This window comes from Salvelinus alpinus, chromosome 19 (genome assembly GCF_045679555.1).
Source record: "Salvelinus alpinus chromosome 19, SLU_Salpinus.1, whole genome shotgun sequence".
Classification (NCBI taxonomy): Eukaryota; Metazoa; Chordata; class Actinopteri; order Salmoniformes; family Salmonidae; genus Salvelinus; species Salvelinus alpinus.
In genome coordinates, this window is record NC_092104.1 from 15,284,122 (window position 1) to 15,308,878 (window position 24,757).

The 24,757-nt window shown below is 43.0% G+C and overlaps 1 protein-coding gene across 2 annotated transcripts in view; it reads right to left on the minus strand.

The window, feature by feature from the left end:
* Positions 1-24,757, minus strand: part of LOC139545044 (succinyl-CoA:3-ketoacid coenzyme A transferase 1, mitochondrial-like) — a 145,476-nt gene that overhangs the window by 47,385 nt on the left and 73,334 nt on the right. The window contains exon 14 of one of the 2 annotated variants that reach the window (XM_071352405.1): positions 4,792-4,881. In XM_071352405.1, coding sequence (XP_071208506.1) covers positions 4,792-4,881 — 90 coding nt within the window. Of the gene's footprint in view, positions 1-4,791; positions 4,882-19,711; positions 19,863-24,757 lie in introns of those variants that run through there. The other variant, XM_071352406.1, reaches the window with a different exon arrangement.

Here is a 24,757-nt window from a genome sequence, read left to right on the forward strand (position 1 = left end):
TAGGACTGAACAGCCACAGCCACAAACACTCCCATTACAGATCATAGGACTGGACAGCCACAGCCACAAACACTCCCATTACAGATCATAGGACTGGACAGCCACAACTACTCTCATTACAGGTCATAGGACTGAACAGCCACAGCCACAAACACTCCCATTACAGATCATAGGACTGGACAGCCACAGCCACAAACACTCCCATTACAGATCATAGGACTGGACAGCCACAGCCACAAATACTCCCATTACAGGTCATAGGACTGGACAGACAAACACACATATACTCCGATTACAGATCATAGGCCTGGACAGCCACAAATATTCCCATTACAGATCATAGACCTAGACAGCCAGAAATACTCTAATTATAGGTCACAGGTAGAGCTGTGACGGTTATGGATGAAGACCGTCATGAAAATAAAATAGCCAAAACCGTTTACATAGGCCTACATTGATATTAGGATTTTTCTTAACTTTATTTTCATGTAGATCAGGTATTCCCAAACTGGCGAATGCTTACCCCCAGGGGTATGCCAAATAAAAATGGGATTCACATTTTTTTTTTTATATATATACTTTTTTTTTTGTTGCACATTTTCAAATAGTCCATTTAGTAAGGTCCATAGAGACACATACCAGCTCTACTGGTAGTACTGCTACCACCAGCTGTACTACACCTGCACCTGTCGACAACAAAAGTTGTTCTGCTTCAAGGAGCACATCCAATGCTAGCATCAGTAATTCTACATTTTGTTGTTAGCCGAGCTAACATGGACACTGACAGTTGTGAATCTAATGCAGCTGAAGAGCTACTGGCCCCCTTACCCGGGAAAGCACCGAACAGACAAGGACGTTGGATCATCAAAGAGGCACAAATATGATGAGAACTACATTGATTTGGGGTTCACTTATATTTGGAGTAGTGCCTTTCCTCAGCCATAGTGTTTTATATGTGCAAAAGTACTATCTCACAACTCGATGAAAGCTTCACTCTTGCGCAGACATTTAGAAACAAAATATGACAATTTGAAAATTAAGCCACAGGAGTTTTTTGAGTGAGAATTAAGACGACTTTTGAGTAGTAAGACATGTATAAAAGCAACAGATACCATTAATAAGAAGGGGCTAGAAGCGTCTTATATGGTGAGCTACCGAGTGGCTAGGACAGGCAAGCCTCATAATATTGCGGAGGACTTAATTCTTCCAGTTGCTGCGGATATGGCTGGGACAATTTGGTGGAAAAGGCCAAAAAACGATACAGACAATTACGTCATCAAACAACACTGTTTCACGACGCATCAGTGACATAGCAGGAGATGTTTTGAAACAATTACTGCTTCACATACAAGCCAGTTAATTCTATGTGTTACAGCTAGATGAGTCAACAGACGTAGCGGGCCTGGCACAGCTCCTGGTATATGTCCGTTACATTTATGGGGGTCAATTAAGGAAGACATCCTCTTCTGCAAATCACTGGAAACCAGGAGAGGATATTTTTAAAGTACTGGACAGCTTTGTGACATCAAATGGACTTTGGTGGTCAAGATGTGTATGTATCTGTACTGATGGCGCAAACGCCATGACAGGGAGACATAGTGGAGTGGTAACGCGAGTGCAAGCTGTTGCTCCCGAGGCCACTTGGGTACACTGCAGCATCCACTGAGAGGCTCTTCCTGCCAAGGGAATGCCTGACGGCTTGAAAAATGTTTTCTTGACACTACAGTGAAAATGGTTAACTTTGCTAAAGCAAGGCCCCTGAACTCTCGTGTATTTTCTGCACTATGCAATGATATCGGCAGCGACCATGTAACTCTTTTTCAAAATACAGAAGTTATCAAGGGACAAATTATTGAAATGTTTTTTGAATTGAGAGACGAGCTTAAAGTTTTCTTTACTGGCCACAATTTTTTCTCGCCTGAATGATCTGAATCTAGGATTACAGGGACTCTCCGCAACTATGTCCAATGTGCTGGACAAAATTGAGGCTATGATTATGAAGTTGGAGCACTTTTCTGTCTGCATTAACAACACACAGGTCTTTCCATCATTGTAGGATTTTTTGTGTGCAAACGAACTCAAGCTTACGGACAATGTCAAAAGTGGTATACCGAAGCACCTGAGTGAGTTGGGTGCGCAATTACGCAGGTACAATCCAGAAACGGATGGACACAAACAACTGGATTCGTTATCCCTTTCATGCCCTGCCTCCAGTCCACTTACCGATATCAGAACAAGAGAGTCTCATCGAAATTGTAACAAGCGGTTCTGTGAAAATTGAATTTAATCAGAAGCCACTGAGTATCCTGCCTTGGCAAATCTCGCTGTTAAGACACTGATGCCCTTTGCAACCACGTACCTATGTGAGAGTGGATTCTCGGCCCTCACTAGCATGAAAACTAAATACAGGCACAGACTGTGTGTGGAGAATTATTTAAGACTGGGACTCTCTCCAATACAACCCAACATCGCAGATTTAAGAGCATCCTTTCAAGCACAAACTTCTCATTACCTGTGGCGAGTCATTTACAATTTTCGTTTAACAAATAAGGTTATACATGTAAGATGGCTAAATAAAGAGCAAAATTATTGATTATTATTGTATTAGTCTTTTGTGCTCTGGTCCTATAAGAGCTCTTTGTCACTTCCCACGGGCTGGGTTGTGACAAAAACCCACAATCATTCTTATGTTTAATAAATGTATCGTATAGTGTGTGTGTGGCAGGCTTACAATGATGGCAAAAAAACAACATTTGAGAGTGCACTGACCCTGGTGCTAGAGGAGGTACGCAGCTGGAGGTTGAATGTTTGAAGGGGCACGGGACTATAAAAAGTTTGGGAACCACTGATGCACAGTTGAAGTCGGAAGTTTACATACATACTCCTTAGCCATTTCACGTAAATACATTCATGATTTCTTGCTCAAAGCGGGTGGTGGTTCGTGTGCAAAGTATATGGTTATTGTAGGTGAGAGTAGTTTCTGAATGTGGAAATGCTAAGCGTCTCTGTTCCTCTCCATCTCTTCATTAACAAGCATCCATGTTGTTGTCATTCCGCTAGGGACCTGTTTTCAGCGTATTACATCTCCAGTCAATAACCAGTGTGTGTGTTTATCCTGTGTTCCCATTTAATTAGCTAGTAAATAAATAATTAAACCAGTTTGTGTAGTACTGAATCATAAGTAATGCTTGGGTTTTTGCAGATGCAAGGAGGTTACGACTGTTCAGAATGGTGATATGACACGAGGTTATGATTAATAAGTTGACTGTTTATAGATGTGATAGGTAAATACCTTTTAGAGCTTAACTCGGGAAATGGTAACTCTTTAAAGACCCGCTCTCGCAGTACCCCAGATCCTAATGAGTTAATTGTTACATGCTTAATTGAATCATGTAACAATTAAACATATTTTGTTAACTAGATAAATAACAGTCTTCAGGTTAATGTTAAAGTAAAGTCACAACAAAGTACATATATGTGCCAATGCCACTGCCATCAAATGACCATAGCAGCATGGTTTGTGACGTTATGCAAATATTTGGGGAAAAGTGAGAGAAAACCCATCGGACTTCGTTTGAATGGTTTTGTGCATCAAAATAGAATGTGTATTATATTTGTTGATATGCAGAAAAGCCAAAAGACAAGGAAAAGGTAGGCATATATCTTTATTTTGACTCAGTTCATGTTGGGTCAATACGAAAATGCGACAGATCCTCTCCAACCTGGCATTTCTTAATTTAAAAAAAATCATATTTATAAGTAATAACCTAAATAATAATCAGTGGTTAAGTAAAAATACTTTAAAGTACTACTTATGTCATTTTTTGGGGTATCTGCACTTTAGTTAATTATTCATAACTTTACTTCACTGCATTCCGAAAGAAAACAATGTACATTTTACTCCATACATTTTCTCTGACACACAAGGGTAGTATTTACATTTTGAATGCTAATCAAGACAGGAAAATGGCCAAAATCACACACTCATCAAGAGAACATACAAGTTCTATTTTAGAAATTACATTTACTTTTGATACTTAAATATATTTAAAACCAAATACTTTTTGACGTACTCAAGTAATATTTTACTGGGTGACTTTACCTTGAAGGTATCTTTACTTTTACTCAAGTATGACAATTGGGTACTTTTTCCACCAATGAAAATATGATGATAATAACGAAGTGTAATGGCTTGTTTCAAATAGTTTTTATTAAAAAGCATATCCATGTAAACATATGTACAAACAGAATTGTGACCTCCCCTTTTTGACCTCCACCTGAACGGTTATGTCGGTGACTGTTTACATTGGCCTGGACAGCCAGCAACTTCCACAAACACTTATATTACAGGTCATAGGCCTGGGCAGCCATGGCAACAAACACTTCAATTACAGGCTTTTTCAGGGAATTGCATTTAACTGCCATAATCAGGTTGGTGTACTGCTCCAGTACGTATTGGTAGTGGATGAGAGCATTAGTCCATATGAGCACCAAGGCGCCTATAGGGAGCTCTGGGACTGTCAAAGGCATCATTTAAACTCATTAATTCATCCATTATGGGAATGATCCTAACTGACCTAAGATGGGGAATTTTTACTAGGATTAAATGTCAGGAATTGTGAAACTGAATTTAAATGTATTTGGCAAAGGTGTATGTAAACTTTCGACTTCAACTGTATATGATGTCCTAAATATAGCTGATCTGGAGTCACTCATATACACAACACTGGAACAAGATGGCCTTGGGATTGCTTTGGATGTATGCACGTGCACACAGACACATACTCTTACCTTAGCGGAGTGCTCCATGGTGACTACCACCTTGGTTCCAGCGCTGGCCACCAGATCCATGGCTCCACCCATCCCCTTCACCATCTTACCCTGAAGGACAAACAAAGCATTACAGTAAACAATAGAGCCCAGGGGTACTCAAAGTAACACATCTTCCACACACACCAACAGCAACAGCCAAAATAGTAAGCAAAGTTACGTATTTTCCACACATGCCACCATTAACAGCCGAAACAGAATGTAAAGTAACACAGCTTACACACATGCCACCAGTAACAACCGATACAGAACGTTAAATAACACGTTTTCCACACCTGTCACCAGTAACAGCTGAAAGAGCAAGCCAAGGTACGTATCTTCCACACATGCCACCAGTAACAGCCAATACAGAATGTATAGTAACACATCTTCCACACCTGCCACCAGTAACAGCCAATACAGAATGTATAGTAACACATCTTCCACACCTGCCACCAGTAACAGCCAATACAGAATGTATAGTAACACATCTTCCACCAGTAACAGCCAATACAGAATGTATAGTAACACATCTTCCACACCTGCCACCAGTAACAGCCAATACAGAATGTATAGTAACACATCTTCCACACATGCCACCAGTAACAGCCAATACAGAATGTATAGTAACACATCTTCCACACCTGCCACCAGTAACAGCCAATACAGAATGTATAGTAACACATCTTCCACACCTGCCACCAGTAACAGCCAATACAGAATGTATAGTAACACATCTTCCACACCTGCCACCAGTAACAGCCAATACAGAATGTATAGTAACACATCTTCCACACATGCCACCAGTAACAGCCAATACAGAATGTATAGTAACACATCTTCCACACCTGCCACCAGTAACAGCCAATACAGAATGTATAGTAACACATCTTCCACACCTGCCACCAGTAACAGCCAATACAGAATGTAAAGTAACGCATCTTCCACACATGCCACCAGTAACAGCCAATACAGAATGTATAGTAACACATCTTCCACACATGCCACCAGTAACAGCCAATACAGAATGTATAGTAACACATCTTCCACACCTGCCACCAGTAACAGCCAATACAGAATGTAAAGTAACACATCTTCCACACATGCCACCAGTAACAGCCAATACAGAATGTATAGTAACACATCTTCGGAGCGGAGCGTGCAGTCGCAATTCCACAGGTAGTTTTTACCATTTTCATTTTCATTACAGTACAACGGTTTGATTTGTTTGATCTTAGCTAGCTACATAGCCGTCTTTGTATCAAAGATAATTGTGTAGTTATTGAGGTTCGCTAGCCAGCTATTTTCGTCCGAACGTAACGTAACGTAGTCAACACTGCTAGCTAGCCAGCTAGCCACCGAATAGCAGCATAGCAGCACTGGAGAAACGATTACATTACAACGGAACGACTTGATTAGTGTAGTGTTAGCTGGCTACATAGTTGTCTTTGCTATCATTGTATCTAAGATAATTGTGTAGCTTAGAGTTGGTTAGAGTAATTATTCGGTTAACTAGCCAGCTATTTTCGTAACGTAACGTAGTCAACACTGCTAGCTAGCCAGCTAGCCACCGAATAGCAGCATAGCAGCATAGCAGCACTGGAGAAACGATTACATTACAACGGAACGACTTGATTAGTGTAGTGTTAGCTGGCTACATAGTTGTCTTTGCTATCTTTGTATCTAAGATAATTGTGTAGCTTAGAGTTGGTTAGAGTAATTATTCGGTTAACTAGCCAGCTATTTTCGTCCGCCGCGCTGCGCTGCCGTCTCCTACCTAGTCAACACTGCTAGCTAACACTGCTAGCTAGCCAACTTCTACCGAATAGCAGCACTGTAGAAACTCACATCACAACTTACATTACAACGGAACGACTTGATTAGCGTAGTGTTAGCTAGCTACATAGTTGTCTTTGCTGTCCTTGTATCCAAGATAATTGTGTAGTTTTGAGAAATTGTCGAGGTTACCTAGCCAGTTAGAGGTTACCTAGCCAGCTACACGTTCAAACAAAGTCAACAACGCAGCCACTGCTAGCCAGCCTACTTCACCGCCAGCAGTACTATATCATTTTAGTCAATAAGATTTTATTTTATTTTTGCAACGTAAGCTTAACTTCCTGAACATTCGAGACGTGTAGTCCACTTGTCATTCTAATCTCCTTTGCATTAGCGTAGCCTCTTCTGTAGCCTGTCAACTATGTGTCTGTCTATCCCTCTTCTCTCCTCTCTGCACAGACCATACAAACGCTTCACACCGCGTGGCCGCTGCCATCCTAACCTGGTGGTTCCAGCGCGCACGACCCACGTGGAGTTCCAGGTCTCCGGCAGCCTCTGGAACTGCCGATCTGCGGCCAACAAGGCAGAGTTCATCTCAGCCTATGCGTCCCTCCAGTCCCTCGACTTCTTGGCACTGACGGAAACATGGATTACCACTGACAACACTGCTACTCCTACTGCTCTCGCCTCGTCTGCCCACGTGTTCTCGCACACCCCGAGAGCTTCTGGTCAGCGGGGCGGTGGCACTGGGATCCTCATCTCTCCCAAGTGGACATTCTCTCTTTCTCCCCTGACCCATCTGTCTATCGCCTCCTTTGAATTCCATGCTGTCACAGTTACCAGCCCTTTCAAGCTTAACATCCTTATCATTTATCGCCCTCCAGGTTCCCTTGGAGAGTTCATCAATGAGCTTGACGCCCTGATAAGTTCCTTTCCTGAGGATGGCTCACCTCTCACAGTTCTGGGTGACTTTAACCTCCCCACGTCTACCTTTGACTCATTCCTCTCTGCCTCCTTCTTTCCACTCCTCTCCTCTTTTGACCTCACCCTCTCACCTTCCCCCCCTACTCACAAGGCAGGCAATACGCTTGACCTCATCTTTACTAGATGCTGTTCTTCCACTAATCTCACTGCAACTCCCCTCCAAGTCTCCGACCACTACCTTGTATCCTTTTCCCTCTCGCTCTCATCTAACACTTCCCACACTGCCCCTACTCGGATGGTATCGCGCCGTCCCAACCTTCGCTCTCTCTCCCCCGCTACTCTCTCCTCTTCCATCCTATCATCTCTTCCCTCTGCTCAAACCTTCTCCAACCTATCTCCTGATTCTGCCTCCTCAACCCTCCTCTCCTCCCTTTCTGCATCCTTTGACTCTCTATGTCCCCTATCCTCCAGGCCGGCTCGGTCCTCCCCTCCTGCTCCGTGGCTCGACGACTCACTGCGAGCTCACAGAACAGGGCTCCGGGCAGCCGAGCGGAAATGGAGGAAAACTCGCCTCCCTGCGGACCTGGCATCCTTTCACTCCCTCCTCTCTACATTCTCCTCTTCTGTCTCTGCTGCTAAAGCCACTTTCTACCACTCTAAATTCCAAGCATCTGCCTCTAACCCTAGGAAGCTCTTTGCCACCTTCTCCTCCCTCCTGAATCCTCCTCCCCCTCCTCCCCCCTTCTCCCTCTCTGCGGATGACTTCGTCAACCATTTTGAAAAGAAGGTCGACGACATCCGATCCTCGTTTGCTAAGTCAAACGACACCGCTGGTTCTGCTCACACTGCCCTACCCTGTGCTTTGACCTCTTTCTCCCCTCTCTCTCCAGATGAAATCTCGCGTCTTGTGACGGCCGGCCGCCCAACAACCTGCCCGCTTGACCCTATCCCCTCCTCTCTTCTCCAGACCATTTCCGGAGACCTTCTCCCTTACCTCACCTCGCTCATCAACTCATCCTTGACCGCTGGCTACGTCCCTTCCGTCTTCAAGAGAGCGAGAGTTGCACCCCTTCTGAAAAAACCTACACTCGATCCCTCCGATGTCAACAACTACAGACCAGTATCCCTTCTTTCTTTTCTCTCCAAAACTCTTGAACGTGCCGTCCTTGGCCAGCTCTCCTGCTATCTCTCTCAGAATGACCTTCTTGATCCAAATCAGTCAGGTTTCAAGACTAGTCATTCAACTGAGACTGCTCTTCTCTGTGTCACGGAGGCGCTCCGCACTGCTAAAGCTAACTCTCTCTCCTCTGCTCTCATCCTTCTAGACCTATCGGCTGCCTTTGATACTGTGAACCATCAGATCCTCCTCTCCACCCTCTCCGAGCTGGGCATCTCCGGCGCGGCCCACGCTTGGATTGCGTCCTACCTGACAGGTCGCTCCTACCAGGTGGCGTGGCGAGAATCTGTCTCCGCACCACGTGCTCTCACGACTGGTGTCCCCCAGGGCTCTGTTCTAGGCCCTCTCCTATTCTCGCTATACACCAAGTCACTTGGCTCTGTCATATCCTCACATGGCCTCTCCTATCATTGCTATGCAGACGACACACAATTAATCTTCTCCTTTCCCCCCTCTGATAACCAGGTGGCGAATCGCATCTCTGCATGTCTGGCAGACATATCAGTGTGGATGACGGATCACCACCTCAAGCTGAACCTCGGCAAGACGGAGCTGCTCTTCCTCCCGGGGAAGGACTGCCCGTTCCATGATCTCGCCATCACGGTTGACAACTCCATTGTGTCCTCCTCCCAGAGCGCTAAGAACCTTGGCGTGATCCTGGACAACACCCTGTCGTTCTCAACTCACATCAAGGCGGTGACCCGTTCCTGTAGGTTCATGCTCTACAACATTCGCAGAGTACGACCCTGCCTCACACAGGAAGTGGCGCAGGTCCTAATCCAGGCACTTGTCATCTCCCGTCTGGATTACTGCAACTCGCTGTTGGCTGGGCTCCCTGCCTGTGCCATTAAACCCCTACAACTCATCCAGAACGCCGCAGCCCGTCTGGTGTTCAACCTTCCCAAGTTCTCTCACGTCACCCCGCTCCTCCGCTCTCTCCACTGGCTTCCAGTTGAAGCTCGCATCCGCTACAAGACCATGGTGCTTGCCTACGGAGCTGTGAGGGGAACGGCACCTCCGTACCTTCAGGCTCTGATCAGGCCCTACACCCAAACAAGGGCACTGCGTTCATCCACCTCTGGCCTGCTCGCCTCCCTACCTCTGAGGAAGTACAGTTCCCGCTCAGCCCAGTCAAAACTGTTCGCTGCTCTGGCACCCCAATGGTGGAACAAACTCCCTCACGACGCCAGGTCAGCGGAGTCAATCACCACCTTCCGGAGACACCTGAAACCCCACCTCTTAAAGGAATACCTAGGATAGGATAAAGTAATCCTCCTAACCCCCCCCTCCCCCTTAAAAGAGTTAGATGCACTATTGTAAAGTGGTTGTTCCACTGGATATCATAAGGTGAATGCACCAATTTGTAAGTCGCTCTGGATAAGAGCGTCTGCTAAATGACTTAAATGTAAAATGTAAATCTTCCACACCTGCCACCAGTAACAGCCAATACAGAATGTATAGTAACACATCTTCCACACCTGCCACCAGTAACAGCCAATACAGAATGTATAGTAACACATCTTCCACACATGCCACCAGTAACAGCCAATACAGAATGTATAGTAACACATCTTCCACACATGCCACCAGTAACAGCCAATACAGAATGTATAGTAACACATCTTCCACACATGCCACCAGTAACAGCCAATACAGAACGTAAAGTAATGCATCTTCCACACATGTCACCAGTAACAGCCAATACAGAATGTATAGTAACACATCTTCCACACATGCCACCAGTAACAGCCAATACAGAATGTATAGTAACACATCTTCCACACATGCCACCAGTAACAGCCAATACAGAATGTATAGTAACACATCTTCCACACATGCCACCAGTAACAGCCAATACAGAATGTATAGTAACACATCTTCCACACATGCCACCAGTAACAGCCAATACAGAACGTAAAGTAATGCATCTTCCACACATGTCACCAGTAACAGCCAATACAGAATGTATAGTAACACATCTTCCACACATGCCACCAGTAACAGCCAATACAGAATGTATAGTAACACATCTTCCACACCTGCCACCAGTAACAGCCAATACAGAATGTATAGTAACACATCTTCCACACATGCCACCAGTAACAGCCAATACAGAACGTAAAGTAATGCATCTTCCACACATGTCACCAGTAACAGCCAATACAGAATGTATAGTAACACATCTTCCACACATGCCACCAGTAACAGCCAATACAGAATGTATAGTAACACATCTTCCACACCTGCCACCAGTAACAGCCAATACAGAATGTATAGTAACACATCTTCCACACATGCCACCAGTAACAGCCAATACAGAACGTAAAGTAATGCATCTTCCACACATGTCACCAGTAACAGCCAATACAGAATGTATAGTAACACATCTTCCACACATGCCACCAGTAACAGCCAATACAGAACGTAAAGTAATGCATCTTCCACACATGTCACCAGTAACAGCCAATACAGAATGTATAGTAACACATCTTCCACACATGCCACCAGTAACAGCCAATACAGAATGTATAGTAACACATCTTCCACACCTGCCACCAGTAACAACCGAAACAGAGTATTTTGCCAGTTGTTTGCTTTTCTCTTACGTAGGCCTGAGCATAGCACTCTTTCCAATCCAGAGGCTAAACCAAACTGGCACTGTATACAGTAATCCACTGTAGAGAGAGGCATATTAACAGTCTGCCCAGTGGGGAATACAACTGAATAAACACTGTATTACTTCAGAGTCCAGCCCCAGCCAGCGTATTTCTTGTTAATGGACACAGTGAAAACACACACACACACACACACACACACACACACACACACACACACACACACACACACACACACACACACACACACACACTATTGAGGTTTGCATTCAATACAGACTAGAGAAAATATTTGTTTCCAAAAGCAGTGAAGAAAAATCTAATTAGAACATCAAAATTGGACTGCCAAGTGGGAGACAAATTATACGCAGGTCTCTCATTTCTCTGTGTCCAATGAGCTTTCCTGGCATGCACATGCCCAAGGGGTGAGATGACTGAAAAACCCATTTAAAAGCTGCTTCGCTCATCAATCACAACTGCCTGCACGGCACTCTGTTGAATATCCAGGGAATATATGGTTGGTATGTGTGTATACAGTCTGTTAGTATTCCTTACAGTATACGAATACAGTATGCATTAAAGTTTGGGTGAGGTAGAGAGTGAGAGAGGATGGGAGGGAGGGAATGAATTTCACCCAATAAAGTTGTTCCCGCTCCAGATCTCTTCTTCATTCCTTGTCACACTGAATAGATGAAAGCAATACATAGGAAAATACAGTAGGTTGAGCAAACTTTCTGAAGCAGGCATGTTGTACTCAGTTTTAAACAATTTCTGACATTTAATCCTAGTAGAAATTCCCTGTCTTAGGTCAATTAGGATCACCACTTTATTTTAAGAATGTGAAAGTCAGAATAATAGTAGAGAAAATTATTTATTTCAGCTTTTATTTCTTTCATCACATTCCCAGTGGGTCAGAAGTTTACATACACTCAATTAGTATTTGGTAGCATTGCCTTTAAATTGTTTAACTTGGGTCAAACGTTTCGGGTAGCCTTTCACAAGCTTCCCACAATAAGTTGGGTGAATTTTGGCCCATTCCTCCTGACAGAGCTGGTGTAACTGAGTCAGGTTTGTTGGCCTCCTTGCTCGCACACGCTTTTTCAGTTCTGAGCACAACTTTTCTATAGGATTGAGGTCAGGGCTTTGTGATGGCCACTGCAATACCTCGACTTTGTTGTCCTTAAGCCATTTTGCCACAACTTTGTAAGTATGCTTGGAGTCATTGTCCATTTGGAAGACCCATTTGCGAGCAAGCTTTAATTTCCTGACTGATGTCTTGTGATGTTGCTTCAATATATCCACATAATTTTCCTACGTCATGATACCATCTATTTTGTGAAGTGCACCAGTCCCTCCTGCAGCAAAGCACCCCCACAACATGATGCTGCCACCCCCGTGCTTCCCGGTTGGGATGGTGTTCTTCAGCGTGCAAGCCTCCCCCTTTTTCCTCCAAACATAACGATAGTCATTATGGCAAAACAGTTCTATTTTTGTTTCATCAGACTATAGGACTATATGGTTTTTCAAAGATGTCTAGAAATGTACATGTTTTGTGCTCTTGTAGTAAGCAATCACTCCCCCATTGCTGACTACAAATGATCTATAACTGGGCTAAGGATTTGAACAAAATGTGCACATGTGGCTACATGCAGCTCTCGCTTTGATCTCAAAACAAGCGCATCTCCTCACGACTGCTCATGCTGTAAACACAGTTCAAAGTAAATGGCACAGAGCCATATATGGCAATGAGTACTGCGTGTCAATGCAATAGAATCCTATTCCTTTGCGTTCTGCCTACAACAAAATCTCTTGCATAGCTTGTTTTGTTTCGGTATGTTTCAATAAAAAGTGGCTAACATTGTGTTGATTTGATCACAATTGCCACAGTAAAGGGAAACATTGATAGTGTTAACAGGGAAAACTCTAGAACAGTGGTCACCAACCTTTTCTGAGTCAAGATCACTGAGTCAAAATGCCGAGATCTACCACTCAGATATTTTATTAACATGACTTAAAAAACATAAGTCTATGCAACATTAACCAATTAAAAACAGTTCTGTAGCAATGAGGTTTGTGCAGTAAGCTATAGGCCCAATACATTATCACTGCATATTGGCTTTGCTTGAATGTCCCTGCCAATGAATGCATTGTTGTTCAGGCCATTTAAAAATATATATATTTAAATATCACACTGGTAATAGATCCGTTGTTGTATTAGTTGTGAAACACAGCTGAGTAAGCATACATTTAAATCATTTTACTTTACTAGGCTGATGAAGCCTGCATCTGATGGTCAGTCTCAGCGGAGGGAGAGAGCAGCAGACTGAGGGTCCACCTCTCAACATTCCTCCTCTCTCCCTTTCCTCCACTAACACTGACCAAACCAAAAAGGGACACTGTCTTCCAGATGATGGTGAAACTTGAATCGCACCGCATTATTTCTGCCTCATGCAATAATTCATGTTGTTACCCATATGAACAGAGAAAGTTAAATATTGTTTGAAAAAAAACAAAAAACAAGCCCCTAATAATAAAAACAATGCAAGCCTACAGATACACTTTCCTACTCATTCATTACTGCTGCACTGCTTGTTATAGTGCTGAGTGGAAATAGGAAGAACATGTATTTTATGGCTTATAAAAGTGTTGAATACAAAGTGTTGACAGTGCTGAGTAAGAACTTAAACATGAACTCACTCATAAAAACAGCATCTCTTTGCTGTATTCGTTGACCGTCTCTCTCTAGTTATGGTTTTAAACGTTTTGAAATCTCACAGTATCAACTTTGCTGTAAACTTTCTTTTATCCCTGCTACGTTACTGCAGACACGGTCATCTGAGCAATCCGATTGGCCAGCGGTAGGCCTATAGTGCACATGATTTGCTCTCTGGGCCCGCCAGGAAGGCAGTGTTTGCATCTTCAGAGACATAAAATGGTTCAAAATGGCAACAGTTCGCCTACCCGGCGCGCAGGGCAGCTGAATTTATCGTTGGGGTTTTTACAGAAATGTTTGGCGATCGACTAAGAACGCGGTTGGATCTTGATCGACCGGTTGGAGACCACTGCTCTAGAAAGTTGAGTGATGTTCAATCTCGTGCTTCTCTCTGTGGGCTGATATTTCTGCACGGCAGTCCCATTAAATAAACCCCCAAAACACTAGTCTCAACGTCAACAGTAAAGAGTCGACTCTGGGAGGCTGGCCTTCTAGGCAGAGTTGCAAAGAAAAAGCCATATCTCAGACTGGCCAATAAAAAGAAAAGATTAAGATGGGCAAAAGAACACAGACACTGGACAGAGGAACTCTGCCTAGAAGGCCAGCATCCCGGAGTCACCTCTTCACTGTTGACGTTGAGACTAGTGTTTTGCGTGTACTATTTAATGAAGGTGCCAGTTGAGGACTTGTGAGGCGTCTGTATCTCAAACTAGACACTCTAATGTACTTGTACTCTTGCTCAGTTGTGCACCGGGGCCTCCCACTCCACTCCTTTCTATTCTGGTTAGAGACAGTTTGCACTGTTCTGTGAAGGGAGTAGTACACAACGTTGTACGAGATCTTCAGTTTCTTGGCAATTTCTCGCATGGAATAGCCTTCATTTCTCAGAACAAGAATAGACTGACGAGTTTCAGAAGAAAGTTGTTTGTTTCTGGCCATTTTGAGTCTGTAATCGAACCCACAAATGCTGATGCTCCAGATACTCAACTAGTCTAAAGAAGGCCAGTTGTATTGCTTCTTTAATAAGCACAACAGTTTTGAACCGTGCTAACATAATTGCAAAAAGGGTTTCCTAATGATTTCTGTTCAATTTGATGTTATTTTAAAATGGACAAAAAAGATGCTTCTCTTTCAAAAACAAGGACATTTCTAAGTGACCCCAAAACGGTAGTATATATATTTTTTTTTTTTCTTTTCACCTTTATTTAACTAGGCAAGTCAGTTAAAAACACATTTTTATTTACAATGACGGCCTACCGGGGAACAGCGGGTTAACTGCCTTTTTAAGGGGAAGAATGACAGATTTTTACCTTGTCAGCTCTGCGATTCGGTTACTGGCCCAACGCTCTAACCACTAGGCTACCTGCATTTCGATTTAAACATTGGGAGACAACAGCACCGTAACAACATAAGAACGGTTGATTGAGGAGAGTAGGCTGCTTTGCCGTGTCTACACCAGGGTTAGACTGCATTTGCTCTCCGTCAGATATATAAGCTTTCAATGTGATTATCTGAAAACACTTTGATCCCAATGCCGCTCGATCCGGAGGGAAAAACAGAACCTTATCTAGTGTGTGTGTGTGTGTGTGTGTGTGAGTGAGTGAGTGTGTATGAGTGAGAGCGTGCGTGCGTGCGTTTCCTTGGTTTAAATAGATAAAGAACGAGAGAGAGCTTTCATTCTTAATTATAATGTAATCTCACATATTTAATCAAAATTTGGACAGTCACCAATCAGGTCGATTTTTTGTCCGATGGAGCTTCATTGCTTGGCAACAGTAAATCTGACCACCGCGTTAACTATAGTCCGGTCCTCTCACATGAATCACTCCATTGTTGTTCTATTGATATTTATTCAACAGCCATTGGAAACAGTTGGCAGAGCAGTCCCCCCCCCTTTCCACTGGAGTTATTTCAAACAAACAGCAGCTGCATACAACAATACGGCTTCCTGCAGACTTTTAGAGGTAGGAGGGTTAAATTAAATTGATCGATATCACCACTGACTTATTATCTTGTGTTTTTGGTATTTTTTGGTGGAATTGTTTATCTTCAGAATAGTGATGGTGGGGGGGAGAGAAAAAATCAACAATTACCTATTGCGATATTATTTTTGGACGATATTATATCAATATTTGACACCAAGTATCGATTTGTAAAAACAAGTACAATATACAGTGGGGAGAACAAGTATTTGATACACTGACGATTTTGCAGGTTTTCCTACTTACAAAGCATGTAGAGGTCTGTAATTTTAATCATAGGTACACTTCAACTGTGAGACGGAATCTAAAACAAAAATCCAGAAAATCACTTTGTATGATTTTTAAGTAATTAATTTGCATTTTATTGGTTGGATGGTTGGAGACAGGCTCGTGGTCAAGGCAGGCAGAATGGTCAGGCAGGCGGGTAGAAAGTACATAAAACAGGCAAGGGTCAAAACCGGGAGGACTAGAGAAAGGAGAATGCAAAAAGCATGAGAATGGGAAAAACGCTGGTTGACTTGGAAACATACAAGACAAACTGTCACAGAGAGACAGGAAACACAGGGATAAATACACTGGGAAAAACAAGAGACATCTGGAGGGGGTGGAGACAATAACGAGGACAGGTGAAACTGATCAGGGTGTGACAGAAAGAGACGTTTGGGACCCAGCCTAGCACATAGGCAGGTAGCCTAGTGGTTACAGCGTTAGACTAGTAACCGAAAGGTTGCAAGATCGCATCCCTGAGCTGACAAGGTAAAAATCTGTCATTCTGCCCCCGTTTGGCCGTCATTGAAAATAAGAATTTGTTCTTAACTGACTTGCCTAGTTAAATAAATGTAAAGCATTTTTTATTTAAATTAGAAAACATGAATAAAAAAATAAAAAAAGATTGGAAAGCCTAACAGTTTAAAGCCTTTGTATTTATCTGAACTGAAAGAGGGAACTTGTAAGGTTAAGGTTCTCCATAAGGTCAAGTTGAAGTGGAGAAGAGGCTATTGTCATTACTTACTCAGACATATCAGGGGAAGACCTTATCAGGTTCAATTAAAACAACTGTAACTAGGCTACTTCAGATGTAGCTCGGCCTGTGGCGTTACCATGACAACCAGTCAAATATGTTTCCCCTTGTTCAGTTTATTGTGTTACCCTCACTCATCCTGCCAGCCGAAGGATGCCAAAGAAAATTTTGCCTTCACTTCCACCGGTTTCTACTTATCAATTGTCTCTTTCTTGCTCTCATTCTCCCTCGTTCACATGCCGACATTCCTTTTTCGTCCTCTACAAATGCCCCTCTCTGTTTAATAACATAGCGACAGAATAGTAAAGGCCATGGTTTCCCAGACAACTAATGACCAGCACCACAGACAGACAATCGGACAGACAGACATGAAAACAAAGAGGGCTGCTTGTGCAATAGGGTTGTTCAGAATTGTGTCCCCCAAAAGCCAGCCTTGTATAAAGTGGAATGGACTATAAGCTAATTTAAAACGTTCTGAGTAACACCACAAACACATACACTGAAAACGGCAGCCATTTCTTTAATTGACTGATGATTGCTCATAGCAGTCCTTTGTCTCTCTTTTCATTAGAGTTATTGATCAACTCTTTGAAAAGACAATGTTGAGAAAAACATACTATACAAACCACTGCCATTGTAAAGTACTTTTTACTTTTCAGAGTGGAGTCAGATAATTTACTGTGTTTCCCCCATTGTTTCAATAGGCAGGTGTGTGTGTGTGTGTGTTCAACACGTAGTGCTCATCGCTCCCAATCTCAGTGGACATTATCCCTTGTTAACAAGAATAGCATCAGAAGTGCACTACATGTAGTTCCCTGTAGCCTACCTGCTAATGTCTCTGTCAAAGTAAATTAGTCTATTAACAAACCATGGAGGAAAACACCATTTCCCTTCAAAGTTAAGTCTGACACGGCTATAAAACAAATGTTCTCTGCTAAATTACATTTAAAATAATTTCCATATGTGAGACAATAGTTCTGTTATCAACAAGGAGCGTAAAAGATTCACTGTGTTTTGCAATCTTCATAGTGAGAACAAGTACTACCAGTACTAATAGCCGACACCAGATTATAACTAGACTAATCAGAAGCACCTTGGCTTATATTATATGTATCCAAGCATCTCAGATCTGAGAGTCAGTAAGTACAGAGCAAAGGGTTTGAAATGCATCCTGATCAATTTCAGAACAACATATACCTTCTTTGCAAGACATTATCTTCTCCAATGAAATATGGAAAAACCTCAATGTGCAAAACACAACATGACAATGGAGACCTACAGTGTTGGTACATACAGAGAGACACACATACACACCATTGTAAAGGGATAACATTGAGCTAAATTAAAGAGCAGAACGCACACACACTTGCAGGCAAGGAGCAACAGGGGAGACAACACTGAGCTTGAAAAAAGGGAGTAACCTTGAGCAGAATGACTGATCATTCAGGCAGAGTGCACGAACACACACACACATAAGTGAGCGTGAGGCGGAGGGCAGGAGGCACCGTCAGCGCCACAGGGAGCCTGGAGGACTAGAAATATCCCAAAATGCTGTCTGAGCCACAGGGGCCACAGGCTCAGCGTCTTTAAGGCTGAGCTCCAGTCAGAACAATCCTGTCCGTTAAGATCTCAAATGATGGGATAGGTGTAGGGCCAGTATTCCCAAGGCGTACGGGCAAAGCCGCCAGGGGTACGCCAAATAAAAATGTGATTTATTATTAATTTTTTTTATTATAAAAAATGATAATCACATTTTCAAACAGTACATTTATATTTTCCAACGGGGATATACATTTGGGTGAGTTTTTTTCTCGCCTGAGTAGCCTCGTTTCACTGCCAAAAATAAAATTAAACCATCTAGTGTTCAGCGAAATAACAACACAATGTCAATTATTTGTATTATTTTTAATTTCACCTTTATTTAACCAGGTAGGCCAGTTGAGAACAAAGTTCTCATTTACAACTGCGACCTGGCCAAGATAAAGCAAAGCAGTGCGACACAAACAACAACACAGAGTTACACATGGAATAAACAAACGTACTTTCAATAACACAATAGAAAAAAGTCTATATACAGTGTGTTCAAATGGCATGAGGAGTTAAGGCAATAAATGGGCCATAGTAGCGAAGTAATTATAATTTAGCAAAGTAACACTGGTGGTAGATGTGCAGATGATGATGTGCAAGTAGAAATACTAGTGTGCAAAAGACACAGGTAGCCTAGTCAAATAATTAACATCCAATCACATTAGCCGTTACTCTCTCAAAGCGAAACGTTCACTCGTACGCAGACATTTAGAAACAAAACATGACAATTTGAAAAATAAATAAGATCTTTGAGTGAGAATAAAAACCACTTTTGAGTAGTAAGACATGTATAAAAGCAACAGATACCATTAATAAGAAGGGGCTAGAAGCGTCTTATATGGTGAGCTACCGAGTGGCTAGGACAGGCAAGCCCCATACTATATTGGAGGACTTAATTCTTCCAGCTGCCGCAGATATGGCTGGTACAATGCTGGGGGAAAAGGCCAAAAACACTATACAGACAATGCAGTCATCAAACAACACTGTTTCACGACACATCAGTGACATGGCAGGACATGTTTCGAAACAATTACTGCGTCGCATACAACCCAGTGAATCATACCCGTTACAGCTGGATGAGTCAACAGACGTGGCGGACCTGGCACAGCTCCTGGTATATGTCCGTTACGTTTATGGGGGGTTAATTAAGGAAGACATCCTCTTCTGCAAACCACTGGAAACCAGGACAACTTGCATGATGACGAGTTTCTCACACGACTGGCCTATCGGGGTGGTGTTTTTTTCTCGCCTGAATGATCTGTAAATTGAGGCTATGATTAAGAAGTTGGAGCTCTATTCTATCTGCATTAACAAGGAAAACACAGAGGTGTTTCATCATTGCAGGAGTTTTTTGTGTGCAAATGAGCTCAAGCTCACGGACAATGTGGTGTTCTGCATTAGCATCGAACTGCCCCCGTGATATGCAACTTTTCAGGGAAGTTAGGAACAAATATACACAGGCAGTTAGGAAAGCTAAGGCTAGCTTTTTCAAGCAGAAATTTGCATTATGTAGCACAAACTCAAAAAGGTTCTGGGACAATGTAAAGTCCATGGAGAACAAGAGCACCTTCTCCCAGCTGCCCACTGCACTGAGGCTAGGAAACAATGTCACCACCGATAAATCCACTATAATTGAGAATTTCAATAAAGCATTTTTCTACGGCTGGCCATGATTTCCACCTGGCTACCCCTACCCCGATCAACAGCCCTCCACCCCCCACAGCAACTCGCCCAAAACCTCCCCCACTTCTCCTTCTCCCAAATCCAGATAGCTGATGTTCTGAAAAAGCTGCAAAATCTGGACCCCTACAAATCAGCCGGGCGAGACAATCTGGACCCTCTCTTTCTAAAATGATCTACCGAAATTGTTGCAACCCCTAATACTAGCCTGTTCAACCTATCTTTCGAATCGTCTGAGATTCCCATAGATTGGAAAGCTGCCGCGGTCATTCCCCTCTTCAAAGGGGGAGACACTCTAGACCCAAACTGCTACAAACCTATATCTATTCTACCCTGCCTTTCTAAGATCTTCGAAAGCCAAGTTAACAAACAGATTACCGACCATTTTGAATCCCACCGTACCTTCTCCGCTATGCAATCGGGTTTCAGAGCTGGTCATGGGTGCACCTCAGCCACGCTCAAGGTCCTAAACGATATCATAACCGCCATCGATAAGAGACATTACTGTGCAGCCGTATTCATCAACCTGGCCAAGGTTTTCGACTCTGTCAATCACAACATTCTTATTGGCAGACTCAACAGCCTTGGTTTCTGAAATTATTGCCTCGTCTGGTTCACCAACTACTTCTCAGATAGAGTTCAGTGTGTCAAATCGGAGGGCCTGTTGTCAGGACCCCTGGCAGTCTCTATGGGGGTGCCACAGGGTTAAATTCTCAGGCAGACTCTTCTCTGTATACATCAATGACGTCGCTCTTGCTGCTGGTGATTCTTTGATCCACCTCTACGCAGATGGCACCATTCTGTATACCTCTGGCCCTTCTTTGGACACTGTGTTAACTAACCTCCAGACGAGATTCAATGCCATTGAACAACTCTCCTTCCGTGGCCTCCAACTGCCCTTAAATGCAAGTAAAACTAAATGCATGCTCTTCAACCGATCGCTGCCCGCACCTGCACGCCCGTCCAGCATCACTACTCTGGACGGTTCTGACTTAGAATATGTGGACAACTACAAATACCTAGGTGTCTGGTTAGACTGTAAACTCTCCTTCCAGACTCACATTAAAAATCTCCAATCCAAAATTAAATCTAGAATCGGCTTCCTATTTCGCAACAAAGCACCCTTCACTCATGCTGCCAAACATACCCTCGTAAAACTGACCATCCATCCTAATAGCCTCCAACACTCTACTCAACTAATTGGTTGCAGTCTATCACAGTGCCATCCGTTTTGTCACCAAAGCCCCATATACTACCCACCACTGCGACCTGTATGCTCTCGTTGGCTTGCCCTCGCTTCATACTCGTCTCCAAACCCACTGGCTCCAGGTCATCTACAAGTCTCTGCTAGGTAAAGCCCCGCCTTATCTCAGCTCACTGGTCACCATAGCAGCACCCACCCGTAGGACGCGCTCCAGCAGGTATATCTCCCCGGTCACCCTTCCTTTGGCCGCCTCTCCTTCCAGTTCTCTGCTGCCAAAGACTGGAACGAACTGCAAAAATCACTGAAGCTGGAGACTCATATCTCCCTCGCTAGCTTTAAGCACCAGCTGTCAGAGCAGCTCACTGCATCTGTACATAGCTCATCTGTAAATAGCCCATCCAATCTACCTCATCCCCATACTATATTTATTTATTTATTTATCTTGTTCCCTTGCACCCCAGTATCTCTACTGGCACATTCATCTTCTGCACATTCTACCATTCCAGTGTTTAATTGCTATATTGTAATTACTTCGCCACCATGGCCTATTTATTGCCTTACCTCTCTTATCCTATCTCATTTGCACTCACTGTATATAGACTTTTCTACTGTATTATTGATTGTATGTTTGTTTATTCCATGTGTAACTCTGTGTTGTTGTATGTGTCAAACTGCTTTGCTTTATCTTGGCCAGGTCGCAGTTGCAAATGAGAATTTGTTCTCAACTAGCCTACCTGGTTAAATAAAGGTGAAATAAAATAAAAAATAAAAATGTCAAATGTGATATAGCGAAGCACCGGAGTGAGTTAGGTGAGCAATTACGCAGGTACTTTCCTGCAACGGACAACACAAACAACTGGATTCGTTATCCCTTTCATGCCCTGCCTCCAGTCCACTTACCTATATCGGAACAAGAGGGTCTCATCGAAATTGCAACATGCGGTTCTGTGGAAATTGAATTTAATCAGAAGCCACTGCCAGATTTCTGGATAGGGCTGCGCTCAGAGTTTCTTGCCTTGGCAAATCTCACTGTTAAGACACTGATGCTCTTTGCAACCACGCACCTATGTGAGAGTGGATTCTCGGCCCTCACTAGTATGAAAACTAAATACAGACTGTGTGGAAAATTATTTAAGACTCTCTCCAATACAAACCAACATTGCAGAGTTATGTGCATCCTTTCAAGCACACCCTTCTCATTAACCTGTGATGAGTTATTCACAATTTTTGATGAACAAATAAGGTTTTATATGTAAGATGGCTAAATAAAGAGCAAAATGATTGATTATTATTATTTGTGCCCTGGTCCTATAATAGCTCTTTGTCACTTCCCACGAGCCGGGTTGTGACAAAAACTCACACTCATTCTTATGTTTAATAAATGTGTCATATAGTGTGTGTGTGGCAGGCTTACAATGATGGCAAAAAGCAACATTTGCGAGCGCGCTGACCCTGGTGCTAGAGGGGGTACGCAGCTGGAGGTTGAATGTTTGAAGGAGTACGGGACTGTAAAAAGTTTGGGAACCACTGATGTAGGGTAATAAGCCATATGGTGTAAACTACACAGCTTACACATCCAGTGGTGACCAGTTCATGTCTTGGAAACCTACAGGTTGAGCAGGTTTTTAATAATAATAATTAGGTGGTTGCATATATTTGTCCTATTTCACACATGTACAGTACATGTTTGTATTATACACATGTGTGAATAGGAAATGTGCTTTTTGAATATCCAACTCTCCCTGAGACACCCTTGGACAGTGTGGTCGCTCACAGCCAGGGTCAGCCATTATAAACGGCAACCCTGGAGCAATTAGGGTTAAGTGCTTTGCTCAAGGGCACAGCGATTCAAACTAGCGACCTTTCGGTTACTGGCTTAACGCTCTAACCGCTAGGCTACCTGAAGCCTTTATTTTTTACTATCTGAGTACTAATAGCCAACACCTGATTGTAACTAGACCAATCAGAAGCACCTTGCCTTATATTATACGTATCCAAGCCTCTCAGGTCTGAGAGAGTCAGTAAGTGCAGAGGAAAGGGTTTGGAATGCATCCTGATACCCAATTTCAGAACATGACGCAGGCTAGGAGCCAGCCTAGGAAGCAGGCTGGAAAGCAGGCTAGGAGGCAGGCTAGGAAGCAGGCTGGAAAGCAGGCTAGGAGGCAGGCTAGGCACCACTGGGAGTTAAACAGCACCTTGGCTGTAGACACACTCACTGCTCCCTCAGCCTCACACATCACATCACATCACACTAGGCCCTATCATGAAAACACTTAGAGAGAAAGGAACAACAGATTCATCATAAACTACCTACACTTGGCGGCTGTTCTATTCTGGTCGGCTGTGAGGCGTTTCCACTTCAGAAAGGAGGAAATATAGTTAAATTGCACACATTCTTTTCACTTGGTGACATATACAGTGCCTTCAGGAAATATTCACACCCATTTACCTTTTCCACATTTTGTTACAAAGTGGGTTAAATGGATTTAATAGTCATTTTATTGTCAATTATCTACACAAAATACTCTGTCAGTGGAAGAAAAAAATGTCATTATATTTTTTGATTAGATAAGTATTCAACCCATTGAGTTAATACAGGTTAGAATCACCTTTGGCAGCAATTACAGCTGCGAGTCTTTCAGGGCAAGAATACGAGCTTTGCACACCTGGATTGTACAATATTTGCCCATTATTCTTTTTTAAATTCTTCAAGCTCTGTCATGGCATATATTTTCAAGCTGATTTAAGTCAAAACAGTGACGAGGAAACTCAGGAACATCAATATCATCTTGGTAAGTAACTCCAGTGTATATTTGGCCTTGCGTTTTAGGTTATTGTCCTGCTGAAAGGTGGATTTGTCTCCCAGTGTGTGTTGGAAGGCAGACTGAACCAGGTTTTCCTCTAGGACTTTGCCTGTGCTTAGCTCTATTCCTTTTTCTTCTTGAAAATATTAAGTGGTACTCAGTGATGTGTTGTGTTGATTTTGTTGCCACATTCTTTGCACTAATACTTTAGTGCATTATTGCAAACGGGATGCATGTTTTGGAATAATACCATTCTTTCTTTTCAATCTGTTATTTGTCATAGTATTGTGGATTAACTACAATGTTGTTGATCCATCCTCAGTTTTCTCCTATCACAGCCATTTAACTCTGTAACTGATTTAAAATCACCTTTGGCCTCATGGTGAAATCCCTGAGCAGTTCCCTTCCTCTCTGTCAACTGAATAGTATCTTTGTAATGATGGTGTATTGACACACCATCCAATG